This window comes from Marmota marmota, unplaced genomic scaffold (assembly GCF_001458135.2).
Source record: "Marmota marmota marmota unplaced genomic scaffold, marMar, whole genome shotgun sequence".
NCBI lineage: Eukaryota > Metazoa > Chordata > Mammalia > Rodentia > Sciuridae > Marmota > Marmota marmota.
Window position 1 is genome coordinate 6,328,969 of NW_026000020.1, and position 26,111 is coordinate 6,355,079.

Genomic DNA, 26,111 nt, shown 5'->3' on the forward strand with positions numbered 1-26,111 from the left:
TTGCTGTTGGCTGAATGCCATCTGGGGAGGTCGGCTGGCCCTGGTGAGCCCTTGGGGTGGAAAGGCTGGACCTGCTGGCTGGAGTAGACCCTCTGTCATGCTGGGAGCAGCTGTAGCAGCTGCTCCTGTGCTGGGGTCATCTTCCCAGGCTACTCTTTGATGGCATGTGAGCAGATGCTCGTGTGACCTAATTCTTCTCTGTCCCCTCTCCTGTCTGTTGAGTCATGTTTCCTCAGTGTGTGTGGTTGGGTTGCGTCTGCAGAAGCTGAGTGTAGACGGGGCAGTTTACGCTTACGGCTCTGGCCTCACGGCTCCACTAGGCACTCAGGCTGGAGACTTGATTTTCCCAAGTTCCTCGCTCTGCCTTCTTGCCCACAGGTGGGCGTTAAACACACATGTGAGACTGATTACTGCTTTCTCTGCCTTTGTCCTTTTCTGGCCCTCTGCCTCCACCCACAGAATCGGCCTCCCTCCTCCTCCCAGCTCCTCTGACTTTTGTTTAGCTTCCTGAACCTGAGTATTTCCTCCCAACCAGATGGCAGGTTAGGGAAGGAGCCGTGTCTATGTATTTCCATGGTGCCGAGCACTGGGCCCTGAATTCATAGATGCTTGAAAATATCGACAGGAAAGTGAATGCTTGTGGAAAACCCATACCTGGCTGTCAGTGTGCCTAGCAGTGGGAGATTCTTGCTCTTTTCCGGCCTGTTCAGTAGCACACCTGGGGGCCTTTCAACAACAGGCACTTATTTCAAGTGGGAAGTTCAAGATCAAGACTCTGGCCAGTTGAGTTACTGATTCAGGTTGTTCCTGTTTTACAGACAGCCACCTTCTTGCCATGTCCTCATGTTGCAGAGAAAGCAAGCTCTCTGGTTCCTCTTGTTACAAGGACACTGATTCTATTGGACCAGGGTCCCACCCTGTGACCTCATTTAACTTTAATTATTTCCTTACTCCAAATTCAGCAACCCTGGGGTTTAGGGCTTCATGAATGGGTGGGCCGAGGCGTGGACATTTTCAGTGCATGGCACACCAAGCACTGGGCCTGGGCCAGGCACTGGACATGTGGAGCGCCTGTTCACCTGGAAATGGAACAGAATGGATGTGGTATTTCCTAGTCTCTGGAGCTACTATGGGGGGCCCAAAAGAGCACTGCTTACTTAATGGTCAGGAAAGGCTTCCTGGAGATGTTCTTGTCCTTGACCCTTGCAGGATAATAAGTTTTGTTTGGGAAGGATAAGCCCTGTGTAGAGGCAGGTGGGACAGGCCAGGCTGCTCCTGGCCAGCAAGGATAAGAGTCTTCTCATTGAGGAGTGGGAGGAAGGAGGCAGGAGATACAGTTGAGGTAGCAAGGGAGCTGGGTGGCGTGTAAGCACAGGTTGAACCGTGGGAGAATTTTAAGCAGGCACAGATGTATTTAAAAAAGAACATGCTGGTGGCCTTTGGAGAACTGGTGGCTCACATCAGGAAACCCTGGGAGGAGCTTGAGGGACCTCTGATGGCTCTGTGGCCTGAGTAGCCGGGAAGTGGGGGCCTTTGTGGGAAAGAGGAAGGCACACTTGGCCATATCACACTCAGCTGGAAATCATCTATTTAGTGGTAATAGAAGGATCTGAGCACAAGAGAGATGCCTGGGTTGGAGAGAGAATATTTCAGAACTGATAGCCCATGGTACTTGATAGCCCATGCTGCTGCTGCAGCACTACCCTGACTTCACCTGGGATCTCCTGGCAGGTACTTGGAGGGGCTAGAGTGGGGCTGGGGAGGCACAGACAGTGGAAGCTGCAGGACAGCTTGCTGCCCACTCAGGATTTGCAGAGTGGTTAGGGAATGTCTTGGGCCGTTTTCTGTTGTAGAAGTAGAATAGCTGAGATGGGGTGATTGTAAAGACCAGGGTATTTTGGCTTGAAGCACTGGAGGTCCACAAGCACCTGCCAGCATCTGGTGAGAGCCTCGTGCTGCTGCATGTGTGGCGGGAAGGTGGGGGCCACACAGAAGAGAAAAGGGGCAGAGGTCCCGTGAGAGCCAAGAAGAGCTTAGTCTTTCAGAGGCCGTACCCCCTCGACTAGCACCTCTTACAGGGCTTCCACCTCTCAGTACTATCACACTGGCCTTCAGATTTCAGCATGAGTTTTGTTGGAGCCAAGTCATAATCAAACCACAGCATGGAGTCAGAGCCCCAGCAAGATAATGGTGCACACAAGGGGCCTGTGGTCACAACTGGTTGGAAGTAAACAGGGCTCCAGGCTACTGAAGGACAAGGGACAAAGGGTTGGGAGATACAGGGAGTGAGCAGGGGCTGGAGGGCTCTTGCTATCTGTGACTGGAGAGCCAGACAGTGAGTCAGGGACACCAAGGAGTCCAGGGTGTGGTTCTGCCCGGCTGTGCAGCTGGACCTGTGGGAGCAGAAGAGCCAGGCTCAGGCCTAGTGTGTTTTAAAAAAAAAAAAGAGTGAACTCCAAAACAATGTCCACGAAGCTACACATAACATTGAGTGTCGGAACCCATCTTCCTTCAGGCTTGTCAACTCATCTCTTCTCACTGGAGGCAGCACAGTGCGTGGATGCAGTGACTCCCACACCCCGCAAACTCAGACCCGGGTGCCTTCCTGCAGGGAGACCAGGGTGACTCGGCCTCTGCTTCCTAGCCTTGTGGGTGTATAGGGGTGCTTACAGCCTGGTGACAGGCTCTGGCTTCTTCCCCACAGGGAGCAGGCCCGGGAGCAGGAGCAGGAGAAGCTGCTGCTGCAGCACCACCCTGACTTCACCTCAGATCTCAATGAAGACGAAGTGCCGCTGGCCCCCGAACACAGGTGCTGGGCCGGGGCCTCCTGCAGGTGTGGTCAGAATTTCAACTAGCAATTTGTAGGCCGTTCTTGAGCTCTAAAGCAGAATCCTACTCTTATAGCCACATTTATTCATTGATTCAAGAAATATCTGATCAGCTGGTGGGCATCAGGGTCCAGTCTGGCCTTAGAGGACACAGATCATAAAACACAGCCCAGTTAACTGTCCAAGTTCACGAAACCAGATCGCTTTGGAAAATAGCTACACGAAACCACATAACTGAAAACTGCCTTTCAAGGGGGATTATGGCCACATGACTTTTTTTTTTTTTTTTAAATCTTCCTGTCTGGGGAAAGAAAGTGACTTTTTCAGTGCTTTCATCTGGGTCAAGACTGTGTTGGCCCTGGTTTAATTGGGCTGTTGGCTGGAGAGAGATCTGGATTCATTTGTACAACAGGGTCTGGGTCTTGGAGATGCCTGAGGACCACAGTTGAATCCTTTTTCTTTTTTTTTTTTCCATACTGGGGATTGAACACACAGGCACGTAACCACTGAGACACTTCCCTAGCACTTTTTATATTTTATTTAGAGACAGGGTCTTGCTAAGTTGCTTAGGGCCTGACTAAGTTGTTGCTGAGGCTGGCTTTGAACTCATGATCCTCCTGCCTCAGCCTCCCTAACTGCTGGGATTATAGACGTGTGCCACTGTTCCAGGCTTGAATCTGTCTTTAGGGTCTGCTGTTTTCTATCTGCCTTATTTTTTTGAGCTGCTGTGGCAGAGCACCATGGAATAGGTGACTTGTGAAGAACAGAAATGTTTCTCAAGCTCTGGAGACTGGGAGTCCAAGACCAGGGTGCCTGAATGCTCAGGCTGCACAGGGGGCCCTCTTCCAGGCTGCAGAGCACTGATGTCTTGAGTCCTCACTTGGCAGAAGAGGGCTAGAGAGCTCTCACTAGTCCTGTTCACAGCGGCCCCAAACTCATGATCTGATCACCTCCCACAGGCCCCATCTCCCAGTTACCTTGAGGGTTGGGATTCCAACATCTGAATTTTGGAGAGACACATTCAGTCTATCACACCATCCATCCACCCATTTGTCCATCCACTCATGCATTCATCCAACAGATGTTTATAGAGTACCAACCTGTGCCAGGCGGCTAGATCCTGAGGATGTAGCAGGAGTGAAAGCAGCCTGCTGTCTGCCCTGACGTCGCTGGAGTCAGGGTAGGGAGAGGAACAGTGAACAAGGTAAACACAGCCGTGACAAGTGCTCAGGAGAGGAGGGCGCACAGAGGCCATACGGGGGTTTGAAGGAGGCAGGCGCAGAAGTCTTCCATGAGAAGGTGGCTTTCAGGAGACCCCTGAGAGGGGAGAGAAGCTCGGGCCTGTGGTGGGAGTGCTCCTAGCATGTTGGGAGCAGTGGGTGGGGGCCAGGAGGTTGGGGAGGCTGGTGGTGGGCACCTACTCCACAACTCTTCCCCCGCGTGAGCTTCCACAGCTGATGTGACGTGCATCCAGAGGAGGCACCTGTGGCTACTCTGTTGGGTGGGCTGTGAGGACAGGCAAGGGCAGCAGGGAGAGAGCAATGAGGGTGTGCTGGGAAAACTAAAGCATAAGCATCCTTTCCCTCTGTTGTCACCGCAATCAGCTCAGGAGATGTGACTGTCCTCCCTGCCCCAAAGGCAGGGACCCCACAGGGTGCCCTCAGGCCAACTCAGCTCTGACTCCACCTGCCCAGAGATAGTGGCTGATCCCACAAGGGGAGGGCTCAGCCACAGGACTGCTTGCGCCTCCGTGCCATCGCAATGCTGGCTGCTGCACTGTCCCCCAGTGACCAGGCATAAGTCAGGCTTCCTGCAAGCCCTCCTTGGGTTTGGCTTGACTTGCTGGTGGCTCAAAGAACTCAGGGAAATGTGTGTTGCCCAATTTACTGTGAAGAATGTTAAAAAGGATGCAGTTGAAGAGGTGCTGAGTGAGGTTGGGGCAGGCGCAGCATCTAGCCCTCCCTGGGCAGCCGCCCTCCAGGGACCTCCACACATTCAGCCCTCCAGAAGCTGTCTGGACCCACGTCCTTTTGGGTTTTCTGGAAGCTTCGTGGCATAGACAAGATTTCTGATAGACCAGGTGAGGAAGCCCAGCGAGGGCTGTGTGGTCAGCTGCCTTTCTCCAGGGTGTGGGCAGGACCCTCAGGAGCCAGGAGGGTCTTATGACCTCTGATCAGACAAAGGAGGTCACAGAATATCTCTGTGGCCAGCTGGGGCAGGGAAGATCGGTGTTTCTTTGATCCTTGGGGGATAGCTTAGGGAAGAAAAATTCTAGCTTCCGTGCTCTTCCTCAGGGAGGGAGTTAAGAACTAGGAAACATGGATGAGAACTGTGGGTGGGGAGGTGCAGGAAAGTTCTGGATGTTTTCAAGATAGAACTGAGAGAATTTGCTGACAAGCTAGATTAAGGATATGGCAAAAGGAGGGAATCTAGAAGGGAACCCCAAGTGTTTGGCCCCAACAGCTAGAGGTTAGGAGTATCTTTAAATGGGAAGACTTAAGTGATCACAGGATAGGTTGGGGTTGGATATGAGGTCAAGAATTCACTTGGGGAATTCTAGGGGCAAGATCGGGCAGGTGGCTTGGAGCATGAGCCTGGGAGTTCTGTGTGGAGGTGGCATTTGCTACCTTGAAGCTGGATGAGAACAAGTACCCTGGGGAACGAGTACCTGAGAAGATCAGGACCCTGAGCACCTAGAGGCCATCAGCAAGAGCAGAAGAGGATGCTGTGTGGTCTGGAGGGAAACCAGCTGCCAAGTACTGGCAACCAATGGTCAAATCAGGGCGATTGAGAAATGACCATTGCATTTAGCAAAATAGTGGTCATGGTGACCTTGACAAGAGCAGCTCTGGTGGGCTGCTGGGATCATGCCTGACTGGAATAGATTCATGGAGGACAGGGGAGAGGACAGGAGAGTAAGATGGGCAGTGGCTGGAGGAAATGGGGTCAAGGTACGTTGGTAGGTTGTTTGGTTGGTTGGTTGGCTTCTTTCTTTCTTGGGGAAAATAACAGCATGTTTCTGTGCTAATGGGAATGCTGTGGGAGAGGGGGCATTAAAGTTGGGGTGGAGGGGGTCTTCAGGATCCCTGTGCCCTAGAGTAACCCCTGCCATTGGTCTTGCTGGGTGCTATCCAGGCTTCCCCCCACCCTGAGCCTGAGTGTGCTTTAGCACTGGTCCAGGCCGTTATGGGCAAAGCTTTGATAAATGCTCAATGTTCTATGTCCATTTCCGAAGGGGTGTTGAGTGATATAAAATGTACATGTCCTCAGAGCCTTGCTCTTAGGATCCCCAAAGAATTCACACCATTCTTGTTGCTCAAAGGTGATTGTAAGGCTGTGCACATGCCTATAATCCCAGCAGTTTAGGAGGCTAAGGCAGAAGGATCACAAGTTCAAAGCCAACTTCAGCAACTTAGTGAGGCCCTAAGCAACTTAGCAAGACCCTGTCTCAAAATAAAATATAAGGAGTGCTGGGGATGTGGCTGCGTGGTTAAGCACCACTGAGTTCAGTCCCTGTTACAAAAAAAAAAAAAAAGATTGTGAGCAACACCATGGCTGGCCATTTGTCTTTTTTTCTCGACATTTTCTGATAATCACCTCTGCACTAGACCAAATATCAGCAGAATCTTACTGTGAAGTTTGTGGAGAGTCAATGTAACTTTGAACCTGTGATTCTCTGTAGCAGAGGCTGGACTCTGCTGTTGTTGGGTGAAAGCTGCCACAGACAACAGATCGGCGCGTGGGCCTGTGCATGCTGGCGTGGCCGGCCTGGCCTCGCTTAGGAGGACCTGTTGTTACCCAGGAAGGCCCATTCTGCCTGCCACCCAGTATGCCAGCCACCGAAGGACTGGGTTTTGCAAAAGAGAAGGAGTTTATTCAGAAGGCAGTCCCAGGTTCACACATGAGGAGCCCCACTGAAGTTCACCTTCCCCAGGGGTAGGGTTTAGGGGTATTTATGGGATAGAAAAAGAGTGATCTGAGAGACTGGAGCAGTAGGACAGTGATGGGAGGCAGGGAAAGTGAACCAGCCACAGTCCATGCAGGTACCATCAGCTACCCATTTCTTCATGGGACCCATGTTCAGAAAATGGCTGCATTAGCAGCTCTGAGTGTGGAGTTTGGAGCCCTCTGATGTCAAAGGTCACCCATCAGAAAGTCACCTGTGCAGGTGCAAGTGCAGATCCGTGGTTTCAGCTGAGTTGAGGAAGGGAGACAAAAAGCTGTCTGAAGATTTTTGAACAACTTGGGCAGCTGTGACCATTGTGACCCTGTCAGACATCATCTGTTGCAAGATCACTGGGGGCACACCACTTGGCTAAAGACCTTTCAATGAAAATAGAAGGGAGTGGCTAAAAGCAAGCACAGCGAGAGGTTGTGTCCGGGCTCCCCTGGGCTTGTCTGGATGGTGGGGAGTCTGGGAACTCATTGGGATTGGAACCATTGTCCCAGATAAGCAGGCAGAGTTTCTTGCACAGTGCAGGAGATCCAGGGCAGGGCTGCCGAGAAGTGCCCCCCTTGAATTCCAGGAGGGCAGGTGCTGGTGCTGCCTGATATCCCAGCAGATTCAGAGCTTCCCTCTCAAGAAGGCCTTGTGGTACCCCATGACCAAGGCCATCTTCTCTGTGAGCTGAGGCATGGATTGGGCTTCTGGCTTCCCACTTGCTGGATAGATAGGCTCTGAATGGAACCTCTCAAAACCTTTGTAAAATCTCTGTAGCAAGAATAACTGTGCCATTGTTCCCTCTCTACTGACCACATCTAGGATGCTGTAAGTCAGGGCTTGGAGGTTTCACAGTTCCTCACTTTAGAAAGGGAGTTATCTGTGTAGCCAGCTTAAAGCAGGAGATACTCCTGGCTTTGAAATCACTGCTGGTTTTCTGAGCTCGTGACGTTTTCCAGTGGTGCTTTGAGAATGCCTCTTTGACAACAGTCACTTTGAGGTGGTTGTTTTGATGTGGGATCATTCTGATGGGACTGTTCAACCTGATGCCTAAAAAAGAAAAAAGGCAACTCAGTACAAAGCCCAGCAGCCTATTCTGTCTCTGAAGAGGCCCAGGAAGTGGTGGGGCCAGGGAACAGGCTGTGAGTCTGGAAGGGGTGCAGCTGAGGTGGGGCCAGGCCCCAGCCAGACAAGGCGATTAGGATTGCCACAATTGCCTGTCCCAGAAAGGACACCAAGATCCTGAGCATGTCTGCTCGTGGCCTGGGAATGGCCTGTGTCTGGAAGGGATGACATCCTAAATTCTTTCTTCAAGTTAAAAGACCTAAGTGTGTGCCAGGGCAGCAGGGGGTGGTGGGGCTTGGGGGGTGGATATTTAAAACACAGCATCATCCTTTATTGCCAGCTCCAGGCTGCACAGGAAATCCTCAATTAGATGTGTAATTGTCGTCTCAGAATGGCTAATAATGTGCATACATTATAGTCAACATCACAAAAATCCCTTTGGTTTTGGGGACAGGGCTGGGCCCCCTTCACAAATGAGCCCAATTCTTACAGAACTTTTAAAAATTTGCAAATTTTTCCTGACTATAAAAGCAATATAAGCTACAGTAGATACTCATAAAAGTCTGATGGCAAAGACATAAGCAAGAACTCATTTTACCACTTGCATGGCAGCTTTTTATTTTTAAGTTGTTGCTGGGGCTTTATTTTATTCATTTATATGTGGTGCTGAGAATTGAACCCAGTGCCTCACAAGTGTGAGTCAAGTGCTCTACCACTGAACCACAACCCCAGCCCTTGCATGGTGGTGTGTTGAGATGGTTTCTAAAAGCCTTCAGATCAGATCTTCCTGTCCCGTCAGTGGTCCCATTCATTGTCCCATTTCATTCTCAGCAGAGCCCTGGGATGTAGGTGGGGCCTTACCTGGGGCCACTTGGGCTGAGAGGGAAACAGGTGTTCATGGCTGGCCAGCAGGCTGCAGGCTTCGCACTCACCTCCAGTGGCAGCTGTGGGTGTCCCAGATCCTGATGAGCCCCTGAGCTGTTCCTAAATTTGCTGTCTCAGACAGCAGGCCTGGCTGGGAACCTGACTGGGCATGGACTGTCTTCTGGAGAGAAGAGGGAAAGCAGTGTTTACAGCTTATTTAGTTTTATTGTTGTTAAATGTATGTTATATTACTATAACATTAAGCAGAACTATCATATATGAAGTAAACAGAACATGTCTTCTCTCTCCTCATCCTAATCCTGTCCCCTAGGGATGATTGTTCTAGATCACAGTGGGGTATGTCTTGTGTGTCTGAGTAGATTTGTATTCTTGTATACAGACATGTAGATATTCCCCCCTTACCCATGTTTCACCTTCCATAGTGTCAGTACTTGCCCATAGTCAACTGCTCTCTGAAAATATTAACTAGAAAGTTCCAAAAATAAACAATTCAGTTTTAAGTTGCACATCATTCTAAGCAGGATGAGGAAATCTCATGATGTCCTGCTCCATCTTGCTCAGGACATGAATCATCCCCTTGTCTAATGTATCCACACTGTATACACTGCTCACCAATTAGTTAAGAATTTGATTATCTGATTGACTGTCACAGTATTGTAGTGCTTGTGTTCAAGTAACCCTAATTTTATTTAACAGCAGCCCCAAACTTCCGAGTAGTGATGCCAGCTAATCAGATATGCCAAGGAGATAGTATAAAGTGATTCCTTTAAGTGAGAGGATGAGCATTCCCAATAAGGAAAGAAAAAATTATTTTCTGTGTTGCCAAGATCTGGAATGGAAGAATGAATCTGTGCAATTAATAGTTTTGCTTTCACACTTCAAACTGCATAGATTACAGCCATGATGTGTGATAAGTGCTTATTTATGGAAAAAACAAGCTATAGCGTTCGATACTATATAAGTAAGGTTCCAGGCATCCACTGAGGGTCTGGGAGCATATTCCATAGGGGCAGAGGGTATGACCACGCGCGCGCGTGCGCGCGCGCACACACACACACACACACACACACATATCCTGTTCTGCAGCTTGCCATTTCTACCCACCAGTGTCAGGTGTCCATGCCAATCTGTCACGTAGAGATTTAGCTCACTGTTGGGAACCATCTGAAAGCCTTCCTTTTCCCATCCCCGTTTCAGAGGGTCCCCTCTTCCCTTTTCCTTCCCTGTTCATGGGCACAGCTCCGATCTACTAAGTCAGACGCTTGGCAGGAATAGGCAGGCTCTGCGCTTAGCTGGAGTCAGGGGAGAATCCAGCCCTGGCAGCTGGCCTTGATGCCCTCCTGCTGTCCTGTGCTTCCACCCAGCCCCTGTGGCCCCTGGGCCACTGCTTCCTCAGCCCTTCCAGGACACTCTCCCTGGCCCTGGCTGCACCAGCCCTTCTGCCCACTCTCCCTGCTTGCACTGTGTGGGCTGTTCTGTTGTGGGTCCCTCCCCTAGCCAGTGAATACTGCGGTGAGTTTACACTTCTCTTGGTTGGCCAATGCTGATGCACCCTTCAACACCTGGCCTTGAAAACATGCAGTGAAAGTTGACCTGAGCAGAGCTCCTGGGTGGAACCGGTGCTGGCTCCCCATCCCCTGGCCCTGAAGTGGTGTTCTGATAGAGCAGGCTGGTGAGGGCTCCATGTCTACAGGTACATGGCCCTTCCTTCATCAGCAGATGGTGCTGTCCCTCTGGTCTACAGGGGACGCCCCTGGGCCATCCGTCCTTCCCTACATGCTTTAAGCCCAGATGTGCCTCTGACCCCTGCTCCCCTCCTTGCCTCTCCAGGATGCTGGTGGAGAGGTTCTCTGTGTCCCTGCAAGTCATCCCACCTGTGCATCCGGGTGAGACTGTGTTTCTGCCCAGGCGTCACCCCCTGCCCTGCATTCTGGACTCCTCACATCTAAAGCCACACAACCACCTTGAAGAACTGTTTCTCAGGTAAGTGTGTTGGTGGGGGCAAAGCCTCACCAGGCCCCTTCCCTCTAGAGCCCAGGGATAAGGGACACCCCAAAAGAGGTCATTCAGAGCCATGTTTTGATCAATGGCTGTGTGCTCTTTTAGGGATACCAGTGACATAGTCATGCCTGTCTACTTATAAAATTTATTAATTTAGCACAAACTATAAAAAATCTTCCACTGTTGCATAAACAATCTGTGAGTGGGGCGCAGCATACAGGGCCTGGGGTTTACGGTTCAGTCAGCCCTGGGACCAGTTTCTGGGCCATCCACAGCAGGGCCCCCTTATCCTTAGTGTCACATTCTGCAGTTTCAGTTACTTGTGGTCAACTGTGGTCTGAAAATATTATATGGAAAATTCCAGAAATAAAAAGTTCATTGATTTAAGTTGTGTCCCATTGTGAACAGCATGATGGAGTCTCAGGCCGTCCTGCTCTGCTCCAACTGCAGAGTGGATCCCCTCTTGCCCGGTGAATCCACACTGTGTTCCAGTTGCCCATGAGTGTCCTTGTAACTATCCCTGTCATCAGAGCTGCTGTTGCAGGGTCTCAGTGTGTTCAGGTGACCTCTGCTTCACAAGAGCAGCAATGCTGGGAGTTCAAACGAGCCCCGGGAACAGAGAAGCACTTCCTTTAAGTGAAAAGGTGAGAGTTCTTGATTTAAGGGAAGAAAAAAGTGATATGCTGTGGGTGCTGCAAGCAGAGGTAAACCAGACCTCCAGTCCAGGGAGCCAGGAAGCAGAACTCTGCTAGCTTTGCCATCACACCTCTACTTACAAAAATTTGGGCCATAGTGTGTGCTAAATGTTTAGTGAAGTTGGAAAAGGTACTAAATTGTAGGGTTTGGTACTATCTACCATTTTGGGCTTCCATTGGGGATCTTAGAACATGCCCCCCACAGGGAATGAGGGAGCACTGTATTTGCTGGAGACGTGGCACCTCCTTGGTCTGTGGGATGCCAACACAGAAATTTTTCCCTAGCCACGGGCACACCTGATAACAGGAGGAAGCTGTCTTGTTCCTCTCCTTTTGGGGAGTAAATGTATCCCTATTACACATAACCACCTACTAGATTGCTTTTTAAGAGGATTTTTAAATGATTTACCACAATAATGTTCAACACTTAGAGTTGTAAGAAAGAAAAAGTCCACGGGATTCAGTGCAATTGTAGTTTTCCAGGTACCCTGCTGGGTTGGACGACAAGGGAATGTAAAAAGGGCCACCATTGGCCACCTGTAAGGAGCACAGAAGTTGGACTGCTTCTGTGGTCTCTTAGGCCACATTAAGACTTAAACATAGGAATCTTACTCTCTTTTCCAGCCATGCAGGGCTTTCTTATGAATGTTAGTTCATTTTCCATTACAATAACTAAATACCTGAGGCTGGGTACTTATAAAGAAAAAAGCTCATAGTGGAGGCTGAAAGTCCAAACAGCATAGCAATAGTAGTGGTAAGAGCCCATAGTTGCATCATCTCATGGCAGATGGCACTGCATGGTAGGAGTTTGTGAGAGGGAGGGATCTCAGGCCCAGACTGGAAGCCAAAGAAAAAGTTCAGGGAAGGATCCACTAATGACCACTTGAGGCTCCACCTCTGAAACATCCCTACACCTCCTATCATCTCCATGTTGGGGACCAAGCTTCTAAAACTCGACCCTCTAGCATACACACTCACTGTGCTAATCACGGCATTAGGTTTATTTCATTAATTCTGAGTTCATCATATTTTGTAACATAAAGATTATTCTTAATATTTTGATTTTTCCTTTAAAAGTTTTTTTTTAATTTTTCTTAATGTTATTGTATTTTTTATACCTTTATTTTATTTATTTATTTTTACGTGGTGCTGAGAATTGAACCCAGTGCTTCATACATGCCAGGCAAGCACTTTACCACTGAGCCACAACTGCAGCCCCTCCTTTAAAAGTTTTTATCGTAGAAAATTGCAAACATATAAAAGTAGAGTGAACAGTGGCATTCACCTGTAATCCTAGCTACTTGGGAAAGTAAGGCAGGAGCATTGCAAGTTTGAAGTCAGACTAGGCAACTTAGACCCTGTCTCAAAATTTTTAAATTTTTTTTTAAAGAACTGGGGATATAGCTCAGTGGTAGAACCCTTGCCCAGTGAGGTCCTGGGTTCTATAAAATAAAATTTTATAAGGAAAATAAGAGTAGATTAGTGAAGAACATAACCTATCTCCATGTATCCGTCTGTCAATTCAGCACGGATCAGCTCAAAGCCAGTCTTTTTCCTTTCTGCTCCACCCAACAACACCATTCCCCCAGGATTACTTTCTAGGAAAATCTCAGACACACATAATTTAATCTGTAAATATTTCAGATTATGTCTCTAGAATATAGCACTCTACTTTTAGACGTAATTTTAATACTACTATTGCACCTAAAAATAGTAATTTCTTATCATTCGTATCAGTCAGTATTAAGATGTCAGGTGTCTTGCCAGGTGAAGTGATGCAAGTGTGTAATCCCAGCTGCTTGGGAGGCTGAGGCAGGAGGATAGCAAGTTCTAAGCCAGCCTCAGCAAATCTGTGAGGCCCTAAACAACTTAGTGAGACCCTATCTCAAAATAAAAAAGGGCTGGAGATGTAGCTCAGTAGTTAAGTGCCCCAAGTTCAATCCCTGGTACAAAAAAAAAAAAAAAAATTTTTGTTTTTCAGTTGTCTTTTTTTTTTTTTAATATATTTACTTTATTTATTTTTATGTGGTGCTAAAGACTGAACCCAGTACCTCACGTGTGAGGGGCAAACACTCTACCACTGAGCTTTAACCCCAGCGCCTTCAGTTGTCTTTTTTTTTTTTTTAATATTTTAAGGTTTATTTTTCAGTTTTCAGTGGACACAACATCTTTATTTCATTTTTTATGTGGTGCTGAGGATTGAACCCAGCTCCCCGTGCATGCCAGGCAAGCGGGATACCGCTTGAGCCACATCCCCAGCCCCCTTCAGTTGTCTTATCAATGATTTTATGTAGCATCTGAGCTGGCCCAGGCACTGCAGCAAACAGTGTAGTGCCGCTTTGCCCTGGTACCTGGACACCTTAACCATTTTCCTGGCTTTTGGACACACACATTATGAGCCACATGATGGGCATATTCTTTCACAGAAGCACTTGCCTGAAGGTCTAGAGTGTTGCTGGCAGCTGTGTGAGATTATTGGGTGTGCAAGAGCATTGGTCAGGGTTCACATTACGATCTGGAAAAAGGACCGAACTGATAAAAAAAAAAAAAAAACTGAAGGAAAAAGAAGAAGGAAGGGTAGTGGAGTTGGAGAAAGAAGAGATACAGACTCTAGGGCAGCGGAGAGAGGGAGGCTCCCTCCCTGCCTCAGCCCCGGGCTGTGCCCACAGCAGGTCTCCCGTCCTGGACTGGCTGGTGGACAGAAGTGTTGACAGATGAGCCCCATATGGAGTGGTGACCCACGATCAGCCAGTGCTGCCAAACAGGGCCAGGTGGCCTCCCAGCTTCCCTCCTCCCTCAGATATGCTAATGAGCCTCCAATCCTGTGGCTTTGGGAATCTGCACAGGGCTTCCTGGAGGAATGCCCTGCCCACTGTGTGACACTGGGATGTGACATTGTCGTGGCTCCCGTGGGGCAGTTGGCAAGGGCCACTTCCTGGAGGTCACCATTTAGCCTTGGGTCATCTTTCATTTCCTATTTATGCCAAAGACTTCAAGTTCAGACACAGAATGGGAAAGGTCCTAGTGACCAACAGGACCCTCTCATATTCAGCCAGAGGGTACCAGGTCTTGCAGTGCAGAGAGTTCACACTTTGTGAGCTGGCAGGAGATTTTATTTTCCTAGTTATACGCCTCTGCCTTTTCCAAACTTTCTACAATGAAGGTATAATTTTTATCATTGGAGGGAGAGAAAGTGTTATTTTTTTAAAATCACCTCTTGAAATAGATTCACTTCTCCTTACCCTTCTGTGAAGGGAGAAATATCTTTCTTTTCTCTGAATGAAGTGGGAAATGCCAGCACAGATCAAGCAAGCTGTTCACCTTGGGTCACAGAGCAGGTGCAGGTGGGCTGGGCAGCAGAGTGCAAGAGACCTCCCTGACTGTGGCCTGCACAGGTTTGTGTGGCTGAATGTGTGACCTTGGGTCACTCCCTGGAACCAAAGTAACATGTCCTAATGACAGCAGTTGGTGTCAGCCAATTCCAGGAGCTGAAGTTTTTCCTCCTTCCTTGAGAGCAATTCAAAAGCAAATCAGATTCTCCCTAGTGCAGAGCATCAGAGCAGAAATGAGCTCCACAGAAAGGGAGAGGTGGCCTGCCTGGCTGGCTTGCTCACAGGCTTTCCTTAGAGTCCACACATGTCCTCTGGGCACATCTGCCACTACTGGCATGAGGGTGGGCATGGGGCAGGGTGTTCCTGTGGGAAGACTTCAGCAGGCAGGAAAAAGCAGCAGGAGGGTGAGTCCAGTCTCCTCACCTCGGTGGCACTGCATGTACCTGCACCTTCCCGAGGCCCAGCAGCCCTGGTTCCTGTTCAGATTCGAGCACCTCCTCCTCCTGGAGGGGGCCACCAGGGTTGGAGCTGTGAGTAGCGATCCACCAGCTGTGGGCTGTGGACAGGACTCAGTCCTGCTGGCTGCAAATGCCCCTTGTTATGAATAAAGCAAGCTGGGCCGGTGTTGGGAGCCCTGGGCTTCTGACCAGGTAGCTCTCTTAGCTTTAAACAGAGGAAAGAAAGAAACAGAAGAGGGGTGCAGGAGAAGGCCGGCCCTGTTGTTCTTTGTATTCTGCTTAGGCATTTACTTAAACTTTCTTTTGAAAACCTGGCGAGCGCCCAGAAACCAATACTGTATAAATAACTGCCCTTGGTGTTTATCCTCCTGCCATCACTTGGGATTCGTGAGGCATTTGGAGACTGCCCACTGGGACTGGTGCCCATAAAATAGGCAAGGAGGTAGAAGCTGGAATAATCTTCCCTTGGACATTATCAGGATCATAAATTCCAAGGAGGCCCAGGCTCTGCTCCAACAGCTTGGTGTGCAGAACCAGGCTGGTCCCCCACTTGGTCCATGCTCGTCCTGAGGGCCTCCCCTTTGGGCCAATTTTCTCCCCTTTTTTCCTTCTGTTCCAGCAGGCGGTGATGGGGAGAGACATCTGCCTTCTGTCATTGCCATCATGGCTAGGGATTAGCAGTGCCCTGGCTATGGCTGGACACACAGCTGAGGCCCTCGTGGGAACCTCCCTTCACTGGGACCCTCTGGGGTGACAGCTGGGGCTTCACACTCAGCTGGGCCTGCATGCCATCTGCTGTCCCTCCCATTCTCCGCCAGGGTCCTTTGGCATTCTCAGGATAACTTTTGACCTCAGTGTTGGCAGAGGCACCCACAGGCCCCCAGCATCAGCATTTTTGTTGTGGAGATATGACACTGGCTTTCTCAAATCTGACAACTCCTGATTCTGTCACCCAAGATTCTTGAGATTCTGCTGTAGACACCTCCCACCTCTTCCCTTTTCCTCATCTCCCTGCTTGGATGCTGGCCTGGGGGGCCCCTTCTTCCTGCCCCAGAGGCAGGGCAGTGTGCACACAGGGTCAAGCCCAAGGTTACTTGTGCTGTGAAGGACTCCCTCCCTGGCCGGGTGCAGGGCTGTCTGGGTGGGCAGCACTCCCCTTGTGCTGAACAGGTGCCCCACTTGACTCTGGGGTCCAGCCTGTGTCTCATCTCGCTCCTCGTGATCTCGTGTACTTCTGGACCCAGAATTCCTTGAAAGCCATTTGTTCCAAGGCAGAGCCAGAATGTGCCTTTCCTGGCTGTCTAGTTTCTTATCTCACAGATGAAACCAAGCTCAACAGCAGTGAACTCAAAAGATCTGTCATTTCTCTGGCAGAAACTGCTCTGCAAGGCCTGTGTAGCAGAAGGAAGACTTTGCGACCCAAGAGATCACTCCCTCGGTGCAACAGTTGGAAATGTGTGGCCCAAACCAGCAGGGACTTGTACTGTTGGCTCCCTCTCCAAGAAACTGGCAGGGTACCCCCAGCCCACAGCAGGATACCAGAGCCAGAGTCTCCTCAAAGTTCTCCTCAAAGTGTCTCAATGTGTGGCCTCCGGCAGGGTTCTGCCAACATGCAGGTCCCTACAGACACCCCTCAGTATCAGCACTCAGGCTGTAGGGCCTGTGCTTATGCCGTACACTTTGGGGTCAGCTGGCCAAAGCACCCCTGTGACTGGGCACGTGGGGTAGCACAGAGCGTGCCCCAGCAGCCCTGGGTGCGCACGTGTTTGGGAGCCCTGAACTTCACGGCCACAGGAACAAAGCCTCTTTCTCCTCTGAACTTAAATGACTTTGAAAAAAAACATACAATTTGTAAATTGCCTGGACATCCTCAGGGAGACAGCATCTTGGCTCTGAGGGGAATCTTGGCTTTGGAGTGTTCTGTTCCTGGCAGATGAAAGCGTGACGTCCTTTTCCAAAGGGGTGGGGGCTGAGCGAGGATGGTTCTATCTCGGGTCATGACATTAAATGCTATCTGAGTGTGCTCTGCGTGGATCTGGCCACCAAAAAGAACAAACATAAAATCACTTTCTTGTTTTCCTGGAATCCACGTAGTCGTTGGGGGCATTATCTAGAAAGACAAAGTAATGGAGCAAGTATATAGCGAGTGGGAGCTCCTGCCCCGACCTGGCCTGCCTAGGGGTGACCAGGAGTTTGGGGAATGCACCAGAGTGCGGCCAGCCCCTCTAAATTGACCTCCAAAGCATCTGCCACCAGAGGACCTCTGGCCACATCAGGTACATCTGCCCATTCAGTGGAGACCAGAATCCTGTAGGTCAAGGTGATTTTCCAGGGCTCCTCTCCACATCAGCAATCTGGCTCTGAGGACTCCAGTTAAAGGGAGGGGCCTGGTGGGAAGGCACTGAACGTACTGGCAGGTCATGCCCTGATCCAGGGACAGGGAGTTTCTAAAGAATCCTCTGGGGAACCCTCACTTGGTATTTCCTTCCCAGAATTTCCCCATTCTGGGCCCCTCTCTGTTATTTTCCCATCCTCTCAGGTGTCCCCTTTGTGTTGGAAAAAAAAATACAAGATGGGGAGGAAATGCTCTGTGTAACTGGACCCGGAGGCCTGTGGGTAATCCTGCCTGTCCCCTGCAGCCCTGAGCCACAGGTGGAGAAGCCTGACTCCTCCGTTCTTGCCTCACCTCACCAAGATCCTTTCCCCACCCCTGGTAAATGCCTCAGTTTTCCCCTCCATCAAATGGAAAGGTTGGACTGTACTGCCCACTCCTGTGTTTAAAACAGTGAGGTGTATCCTTGGAAAACACTGGAGAAAGGCAAGTCGTTCTGATGATGGCGGTTGGGGGGTGGGGGCGAGGTGGTTTTCCAGACAGCACCTCGTGTCATGGACTCTAAAGCATGTGTCCCTAGTGTTCCAGCATGCCTCATGGCGTCCCAGCAAAGCTGGGACCAGAGTCTCCAAGACAGGTGCCCCTCAAGCCTCTGCTGCAGGAGTCTGCTGGGCCTGCATGGAGCCTCCCCTGACCTCGCCCCTCCATCTCCACAGCTCCCCAGTGGCACAACAGCTCTCCTTCCTGCACAATGGCCTCCTGAGCAACCTGTACCTGCACACCTCTGACTGCCCGGTGCCTCTGCTCCAGTGGCTGTTCCAGGTGAGTAACACAGACGTGCCACCAGGTGGCAGGAGCGCGGCAGCCTCGTGGCCCAGAGGCCAGCAGGCAGGAAGGACCAGCCACTTCAATTCGCCTTGCCGCGAGTGCTATGAGGCTGGTCCTGTCCAAGAGGGAAGAAGGTGATGGGCACGAGTCCTCACCTCACCTAACGTGACAATGCCAGGTTTGGGCCATGCAGGGACCCACCTGTCATGCAGAGCTGGCAACCTCCTGGGCTCCATACTGTCAGAGTGTGTGCCTCTCAGGGTGTCGTCTTTGCCACCAACCCTGCAGCACCTTTTGAATTCTGAGCCGAGGGTCCTTGAGGGAGGGGGCGTTGAGTGTCTGCGTATCCCACAGTGCAGTAGTAGGTGGCTGGGAAAGCCAGGAGCAGCTGCTGCCCCTGCTCCAATTCCTCCCTCCTGCTGGCTGCTGGGAGGTGTGGCCTCAGGGGAGCATGCATTCTGCCAGGGGCTTGGGACCTTCTCCCTGAGGGTCAGGGAGAAGTAGTAGAGCAACCTGGAGCCAACCCGGATCTGAATGCAGGGCATGAGGATGCTGCCTGGCCTTAGGCCCCACCCACAGCTGTCCCTGTCTGGGGATGGGCAGGTCACAAGTTCCAGCTGGTCCCAGTACTGCCAGTTGGAGCCTGGAGCCCAGCTGTAAATCAGAGCCACCATGAGGGTGGATTATTCAAGGAACGCCTCAGCCCGGTCAGCCTGGCCACCTTCCAGAAAGAGCTCTCGCTGCTGCTCTGGGGTCCTGCATGGTGCTCCTCCCTGCCTCCGAGGAGAAGGGTGCCAGCTCCTGGGGCCCTTGTGTGTGGCTGTTGCCCTCATCCCTAACCCAGGCCTGGGGGGATGGCGGATGAAGGGGAAGGAACAGTGTGGTCATTATTCTCTGACCCCGTCTGCGCAGCTTCTCTCTGCTCCTTGCACAGTATGTGACAGAGTGACAATTGGGCATTGGGAGACACAAAGAGACCCTCTAAGGCAGCACCCACAGAGGGTCCCTGTGTGGCCCCGACACCCTGTGGAGCACCCTCCCACAAGGCTCAGTCCTCACAAGGCTCTGAGCCCCCAGCCTCGGCCGGCCAGCTGGATGGAAGAGCCCTCCCTGCCTCTTCTCCTACCTCTGCTAGGCCAGGGTGGGGGCGTGTCGAGGACTCAGCCCTGTGGCCAACAGCTGAAGTGCAGGCTCTGGCACTGCCTTACGGGTGTCCCCTTGGTTGAATCACCTGGCATCAGCTCTGTGCATACACTGAGCCTATAGTCCCGTGTGGGGGTTAAATGAGTAAGTCCTACAGACCACCCTGCCCTGTGGACCCCCATGCTCTGCTTAGGGCCTGGGCGTCATCCACAAGAAGAAACCAAAGCCTCGTGTCTCCTCTGGACTGAAGCCCATCAGTGAGGGGCACACAGGACCTGGGAGCCTTCTGGGGGCACTCGGTACCTCCACACTCGTGCACTTTAGGAAAGGTTTCATCTGGGAGGGGCAGAGAACCCTGGGGGTTCCTTACAGAGATACAGGGGTAGTGGAATCCCAGGTCAGGGATGTGCTGGACCTCAGGAGGAGCTAGAGCCAGGGTCAGGGAAGGGCAGGATCCTAGGTCACTTTCTTCTCCTCCAGTTCCATGGCCAAGTAAGGCCAGGTCCTGTTCCCAAATTGGAATCCCCAGGAAGGAGAGTGTGCTTGGCCTAGGAGAAGCCAAGTGGCCTGTCCCTTCATAGGCAGTTGGATGAGTACAGTGGCAGCAGGGCTGGACTCGTGTGTATGTGAGCTCCATTCTGAGAACTAGGGGCTGGGATGGTCAGCTACTTCCTCTGTGCATTCAACTGCTTCCTGAGGACATCCTGAGTTCTCACGAGGACTCAGTCCTGTGCCTACCTCTTCCCCTTCCCAGGGCCTTCTGTTGGTGTCCTGTGGGCCCTCGTCACCAGGCTTTGGCCCCAGTGCTCTTGACCTCCATGGGCTCATCCCTGGGCCTCATGTGCATCTGCCAGCAGGCCTTCCAGGGAGTGGACAGAAGTAGGTAGCATTCACCCTTGGCAAGTTTATATTCTTATTGGGAGATGTTAAAACACTCAGTTCTGAAATAGTGAAAAGAAGGAAGGAAAGGAGGACGGCCGAGGCCAAGGCTCTGCGGCCGAGTTTCTGCAGGCTTTTTGGGCAGCTCTCCTGGGAACCCTACTGTGAGGGGGTACAGTGGCAGGCTGGCAGAGTGCTGAGCAGCAGGCAGTGAACTGCAGGAGAGATGCCTGACAGTCATAGTCCAAGGCTGCCTGAGACTAATGGCCATTTAGAGTTGTCCCAGTGGAGGCCAGGGGCCCAGCACTGGCCAGTTAGCAGATGCAGGCTGCCCTTGGAGAGGGGCGTGATCTTGGGTCAGGCACGTCCTCCAGAGTCACTGCCAGAGGACCTCAGCTCAGGGTCCTCTGGTCCTTGTGGGAACAAGAGTCTCAGTTCCCAGAGGAGAGCACCCACAGTGCCTGCCACAGCACTGAGCAGCCCTATGCAGGAGCCCAACCAGCCGAGGCCTGGCCTTGTCCCTGTGTCCCCAGACTGGATGGCACTCCATTGCTCATCTCCATGTCACACTCTCTCCATGGCCTAAATCCCTAGAACATGGCTCTTGGGCTCAAGGGGCATTCAAAAAAGGACCCCAGTGAGTTTGAGTTAGGGGGGCAACTACCCTTAGTTGTTCGAAGATCTGTGCCCAGTGCCCAGGACCAAGCCAGATAAGTTAAAGTGCTGACCTGGACATGATTTGAAGTCACAGCAGGGCCAACACTGTCATTAGACAGCTGACTGTGGCCAGTGCTTACAAGCCCTTTCTCTTCCCTTCCACTGGCTCCTGCCTTAGAGGGGACATGGCTGTGACTGCAGGGAATGAGGGCAAAAAGACCAAGACCCCACACAGGTCATGTGGAAGGAGATTTCAGGTCACATGCATGTACCCCTGGGCCTCAGTCCTCACATTCCTGCTTACTAGCCGCGTACCCTAGAGAAGCTGTTGATGTCTCTGAGAGTGATTTCCTCGTCTGTAAAGTGGCAATGACGACAGTATCCTCTACCACTTAAACTTGTGAGGACTAAGTGGCATTATTTAATATGAAGAACAGACTTTTGCTGCAGTTACTCCACAGGAATAACCTTTTTTCTTTCCCTAGCTGCTAACATGGCCTCCAGAAACTTCTTCAAGAGCCTTCGACCTCCTGTGGGATCTCAGTGTGGATGGGCTCTTCTGTCAGTCCGGTCAGTACTGGGATGCAGGGCGGAGCAGAGTAGCTGAGCTCTCAGGCTTGTGTAACACATGACTTTGGGTGTCCCTGAAGCCCAGTGGTGGGGACATTGCGTCACCCAAGGTGGAGACATCAGGCTCTTTGGCTCTGGCTCCAGCACTAGTAAAAAGCTGAGTTGACAGGCTTTTGGCACCTTGATCTGGTTTCAGATCCAGGTCACTATAGAAATCCAGGCTGACCTCACAGGCCCTGGGGGTCCTACAGCAGTCCAGGAAGCTGGGCTCAGACCAGGCAGGCCCCAGGTCTAAGGGGACACCTTACCTCCAAGGTCTTGCAAGGGTCCAAGTTTGCCTTGGAGGGTTCCAGGAGCATTGCCTCAAATCAGGGTGACCCCTGGGGCGGGGACGACCAAGGCAAGTGCCCCAAAGTGCCCCTCCACAGCCCTCCTCCACTGATAGGGCGTTCCTAGAGCCCTGGATTTCTCCAGGCTGCAGTGAGAGCCTCGGTTTGTGCCTCGATGGTGGCATTTGGGGGCGTATTTAGTTCAGAGTCCACAGAAACAGTGTCTTTGCTCCCTTCCCAGCTTGTCTGCCGTTGGTACCTGAACTTAGACACTTTGGCACCAAAAAATATTAAGTAACCAGTTGAAAGTTGCTTAAAGCAGATGGTGAGAGGGATTCACGGGTGCCCAGACCCTGCCTTTGCCCAGCCATAATCACCCACCTGCCTGCCAAAGCACGACCGTGCACGGCGTCTCAGGCCAAGATTGCAGCCTGGCACACTGTCAGCCCCAGCCCTGTGAGAGGTCTGTATTGTGCTTCTCTGCATTAGGAGGTGGCTGAGCTGGGGGCCATCTGTCAATTGGAGCATTTCAGCCGCCTCCGCCCCTCCCCCAGGGAAGCCTGACTGAAGTCTTCTGAAGAGCAGCAGTCTTCACCCTTTCCCTTTTCCTAACCTCTGCCCCTGCAGCCTGGGCTGCCCTTTGGGGCCCTGGGGCCGCCTCTGCGGCATGCCTGCCCTTTCAGGAACAGAGGCCTCCCTGTCCTGGCCCTCTCCCTGCAGAGGCAAGTGTCTCTTCCACAGAGGCGGGGACATCCCACTCTCCGTTGCCTCTTGTCCCATTTTCCCTGATTCACCCTCTGTCAGGAGCAGCCAGAAAGCAGCTCTTGAGCCCCTGTTCAGCTCACCCCTGCTCCTCCAACTCCAGAGCATTTCCTGTGGATATCACCTAAGAGCCGGATCTGGATTCTCTTCCCTTGCCCAATAGGATAAAGATTGGCCTAGAGAATTCCATGCCTAAGATTAGGATCATCAACAATTCAGGGCAAGTAGAGGCAGGGTCCACGGAATAACTCAGGTAGGGACCCGAGCAGAGATTTGCAGACTGATGGATATTCACTGCAGCATTGTTCATGAGAACTGAAAGGTGGAAGCAACCCACATGTCCATCAATGGGGGAACGGATAAAGCAAATACAGTATATGTGTGTACTGGAATATTATTCAACCTTTAAAAGGAAGAATATTCTGTCACATGCTACAGTGTGGATGAGCCTTGAAAACCTTGTGCTAACTGAAATAAGCCATTCTTAAAAGGCCAAGTGCCTCTTCCTCTTCCTCTTACTCCACTCACATGAGGTCCCTGGAGCAGTCAAATTCTAGAGACAGGATGTGAAATGGAGGCTGCCTGGGGCCAAAAGAGGGAGATGGGAATTGTTAAGTAGATGCAGAACTCCAGTTGGGAAGATGATCATGATGGCTTCCTGCCAGCGTCAGTGTCCCAAACCCTGTCACACCACATGCTTAGAAATGGTGGAGGTACCGTCAGCCGTAGGGCTCGAAACCAGGATCTTGCCCATGCTAAGCACACGGCCCTCCTCTGAGAGGCAGCTCCAGCCCAGGGAGCATCTCTAAGGGGTGGTTAGGTCCAGGATGGGTGCAGGGGAAAGTCCTGCTCCTCAGGACTTGCCCACAGCGGGGTGTCTGCGGGGCTGCCTCTCCCTCTATTGTACTGTGTGTGGGAGCATGCGCACGTGTGTGTCTTCAAGTCAGCCTGACTTTTCTCATGTAAAATTCTCTCCTTGTCTGTGGTTTGTCGCGGCTGTCATGGGAGACTCTTATGCAAGCGCTTATGTCTCAACCTATTTCCTGAGTCAGGGAGAGCTGATGGGCGCAGGATAGACCTGGGACCAACCTTCAGAGCAGTTACTGTCGGGGATCTGCTGCAGTGCCAGGCTGAGGGCCTGGGTGTCCCGTGGTGCAGTAGTGCAAGGGGTGGTGTGGGGACCAGGTTCCTGGTTGAGAAGTGGCCCGCTTCACTGGTGCTGAGGTCTGGGTGAGTCAGAGAACGAGCGTTCCAGGTGCTGTTCCTCACAGCCATTTATTCGGCAGAGGTGCGCTGAGGGTCTCCTGTGTGCGGGCACCTTGCTGGACGCAGAGGGAGATCAAGGAGTGAAGGAGACATGACTACTGTCCTGGCACAGCACGGTCCAGTGGGATGGCATGAAACAAGCTACTCAGGAGGGTGGGCACGTGACTTCCAGCTGGTGGGGTTGGTGCGTGGAGTGGCAGGAATCAGGACATGCCTTGTAAAAGAGGGGTGCCAGAGCTGTGGCTGGAGAGACACAGGAGGTAGGGATGGTAAACCCGCTTGCCTGCGGGAGTGCAAAGGCAAGAGAGCTCTTCCATGTCAAAAGAGGCTGTCTGCACCGGTATTGGTACAGATGAGTGTGGATCTGGCATCACCAGATCTTTCCGTTTTCAAGAGAAGTTATGTTTTAGTGAGGATCTGTTTTGCCTCTCAGTAACAAACTCCTGATGAAGGTAGTGCTTATCACACATGATAGTAGGTGGGGGTGGGGTCCATGATGTGTTCAACAGATCCATAGCATCAGGCTCAGGCCTATGTGTCCACCCCTTCCACCACTTCCCCTCAGGGCTGCAAAATAGCTGCCATGGCCCCAAGCATCATTTTGTTCCTGAGACAACAGTATTCAAGGTAGAAATGAGGTTATCATTTTGCATACCTTTTTCTTTTTATCAGGACATTCTTTCCATTTTGTTTCATTAGCTTGTGACAGAACTGGGTCACAAGCTTTAAAAGATATTTCCCATATTTTCCAACTGTTGATGCATTTGAATATCCTGGCTCTATCTGAAGAATTTTCATCCTCAGGAATCCTGCCCCTCCAGGGCAGAACCCAAGGAACTCGATTTTCCAGCCTCCTTTCGGATATATGAAGGTTTAGCTTTTGAATTAATCCCCGAACAGTACAATGTAGCAGTTACATACATGGCATGACATTGTGTTAGATGTTGTAAGTAATTTGCAGATGATTTAAGGAATACTGGAGAATGTGCTTAGTTTATATACAAATACTATGCCATCTTACATAAAGATTTGAGCATTCTTAGACCTGCAGAAAGTACTAGAATCAGTTCCCCTAGACAGAAAGGGGTAGTTATATTTTCTTGAGCAACTCAAACATAGTTATAACAGCTCCTTCACATCCTTTGTCCATCATTCTAATGTCCGGTGGTGGTGGTTGTTTTTGGTACTGGGGATTGAACCCAGAGGTGCTCTACCAATGAGCTACATTCCCAGTCCCTTTTTATTTATTTTGAAGCAGGCACTTCCTGTGTTGCTGATGCTGGCCTCGAACTTGTAATCCTTCTGCCTCAGCCTCCCAAATAGCTGGAATTACCGGAGTGTACCACCACACCTAGCAACATTTAGGTCACTTAAATCATCAGGTGGAAAACTCAGAATAAAAGTAAACCTTTCTTTAGAATGACTAAAGAAATCATCCCAAATCCTGGACTCTGAGATCTTTCTCCTAGATCTCTTCAGGTACTTTCCAGAAATGCTCATGTAGAAATGCTTCCAGATTGCAACTTGTCTTCCCTACCTACCCTAGAGTACTCACTGGGGCCCGTGCAAGTGAGGGGCCTAAGCCTTGGCTTAATTAGCTTTATGGTAAACTGGCCACTGGTGTGTAATAAACCTGATTTCTGCTGAAATGGTCAGGGCCTGTTTCTGTTGCTTGTGGCTCAGAGCTTGGACTTCTGCAGTAGTCACTCTTATCCCAATCTCTGTGGAAGCAGATGGAATGGCTCTTCAACTGGGGTGGACTCACTCTCCTCGCCCTGAGCCGACGCCGGCACAAAACTGGGGTTCCCATGCAGGGAAGGAGTGCATATGGCTCTTGGACCAGCAGCCCGCAGAATATGCCACAGCTAAATACAGATGTTGATGTGAAATCTCCTCTTAGAACTAGATGACTTAAAGAGAAGAGAAGCAGGAGGAGGGGGCTTCCTCACAAGGGCAGAGTGGGGCGGGGTGCAGCAGAGGGAGCGCCCAGTGAACCTGTGCTCCAGATGAGCAAGGTCCTACCAAACACCACCACCAAACAAACTAGCTGAAAGATCTCCGGAGAGAACACAGGGGCCACTGAGGCACAGGGAAGCTTTAATAATATTTGACGAGACCAGAGTGGAATTGTGGGGGTTTCC

General features: G+C 51.1%; 1 protein-coding gene across 9 annotated transcripts in view; it reads left to right on the top strand.

The window, feature by feature from the left end:
- Positions 1-1,535: 1,535 nt before the first annotated feature.
- Fam178b (family with sequence similarity 178 member B) overlaps positions 1,536-26,111 on the top strand; it is an 81,651-nt gene continuing 57,075 nt past the window's right edge. For 2 of the 9 annotated variants that reach the window (XM_048810316.1, XM_048810315.1), the window contains exons 1-5: positions 1,536-1,731; positions 2,705-2,809; positions 10,549-10,701; positions 18,253-18,358; positions 21,529-21,613. In XM_048810316.1, coding sequence (XP_048666273.1) covers positions 10,550-10,701; positions 18,253-18,358; positions 21,529-21,613 — 343 coding nt within the window. In that variant the 5' untranslated portion in view covers positions 1,536-1,731; positions 2,705-2,809; position 10,549. Of the gene's footprint in view, positions 1,732-2,704; positions 2,834-10,548; positions 10,702-17,743; positions 17,918-18,252; positions 18,359-20,265; positions 20,387-21,528; positions 21,614-26,111 lie in introns of those variants that run through there. The other 7 variants (XM_048810314.1, XM_048810313.1, XM_048810319.1 and 4 more) reach the window with 7 other exon arrangements.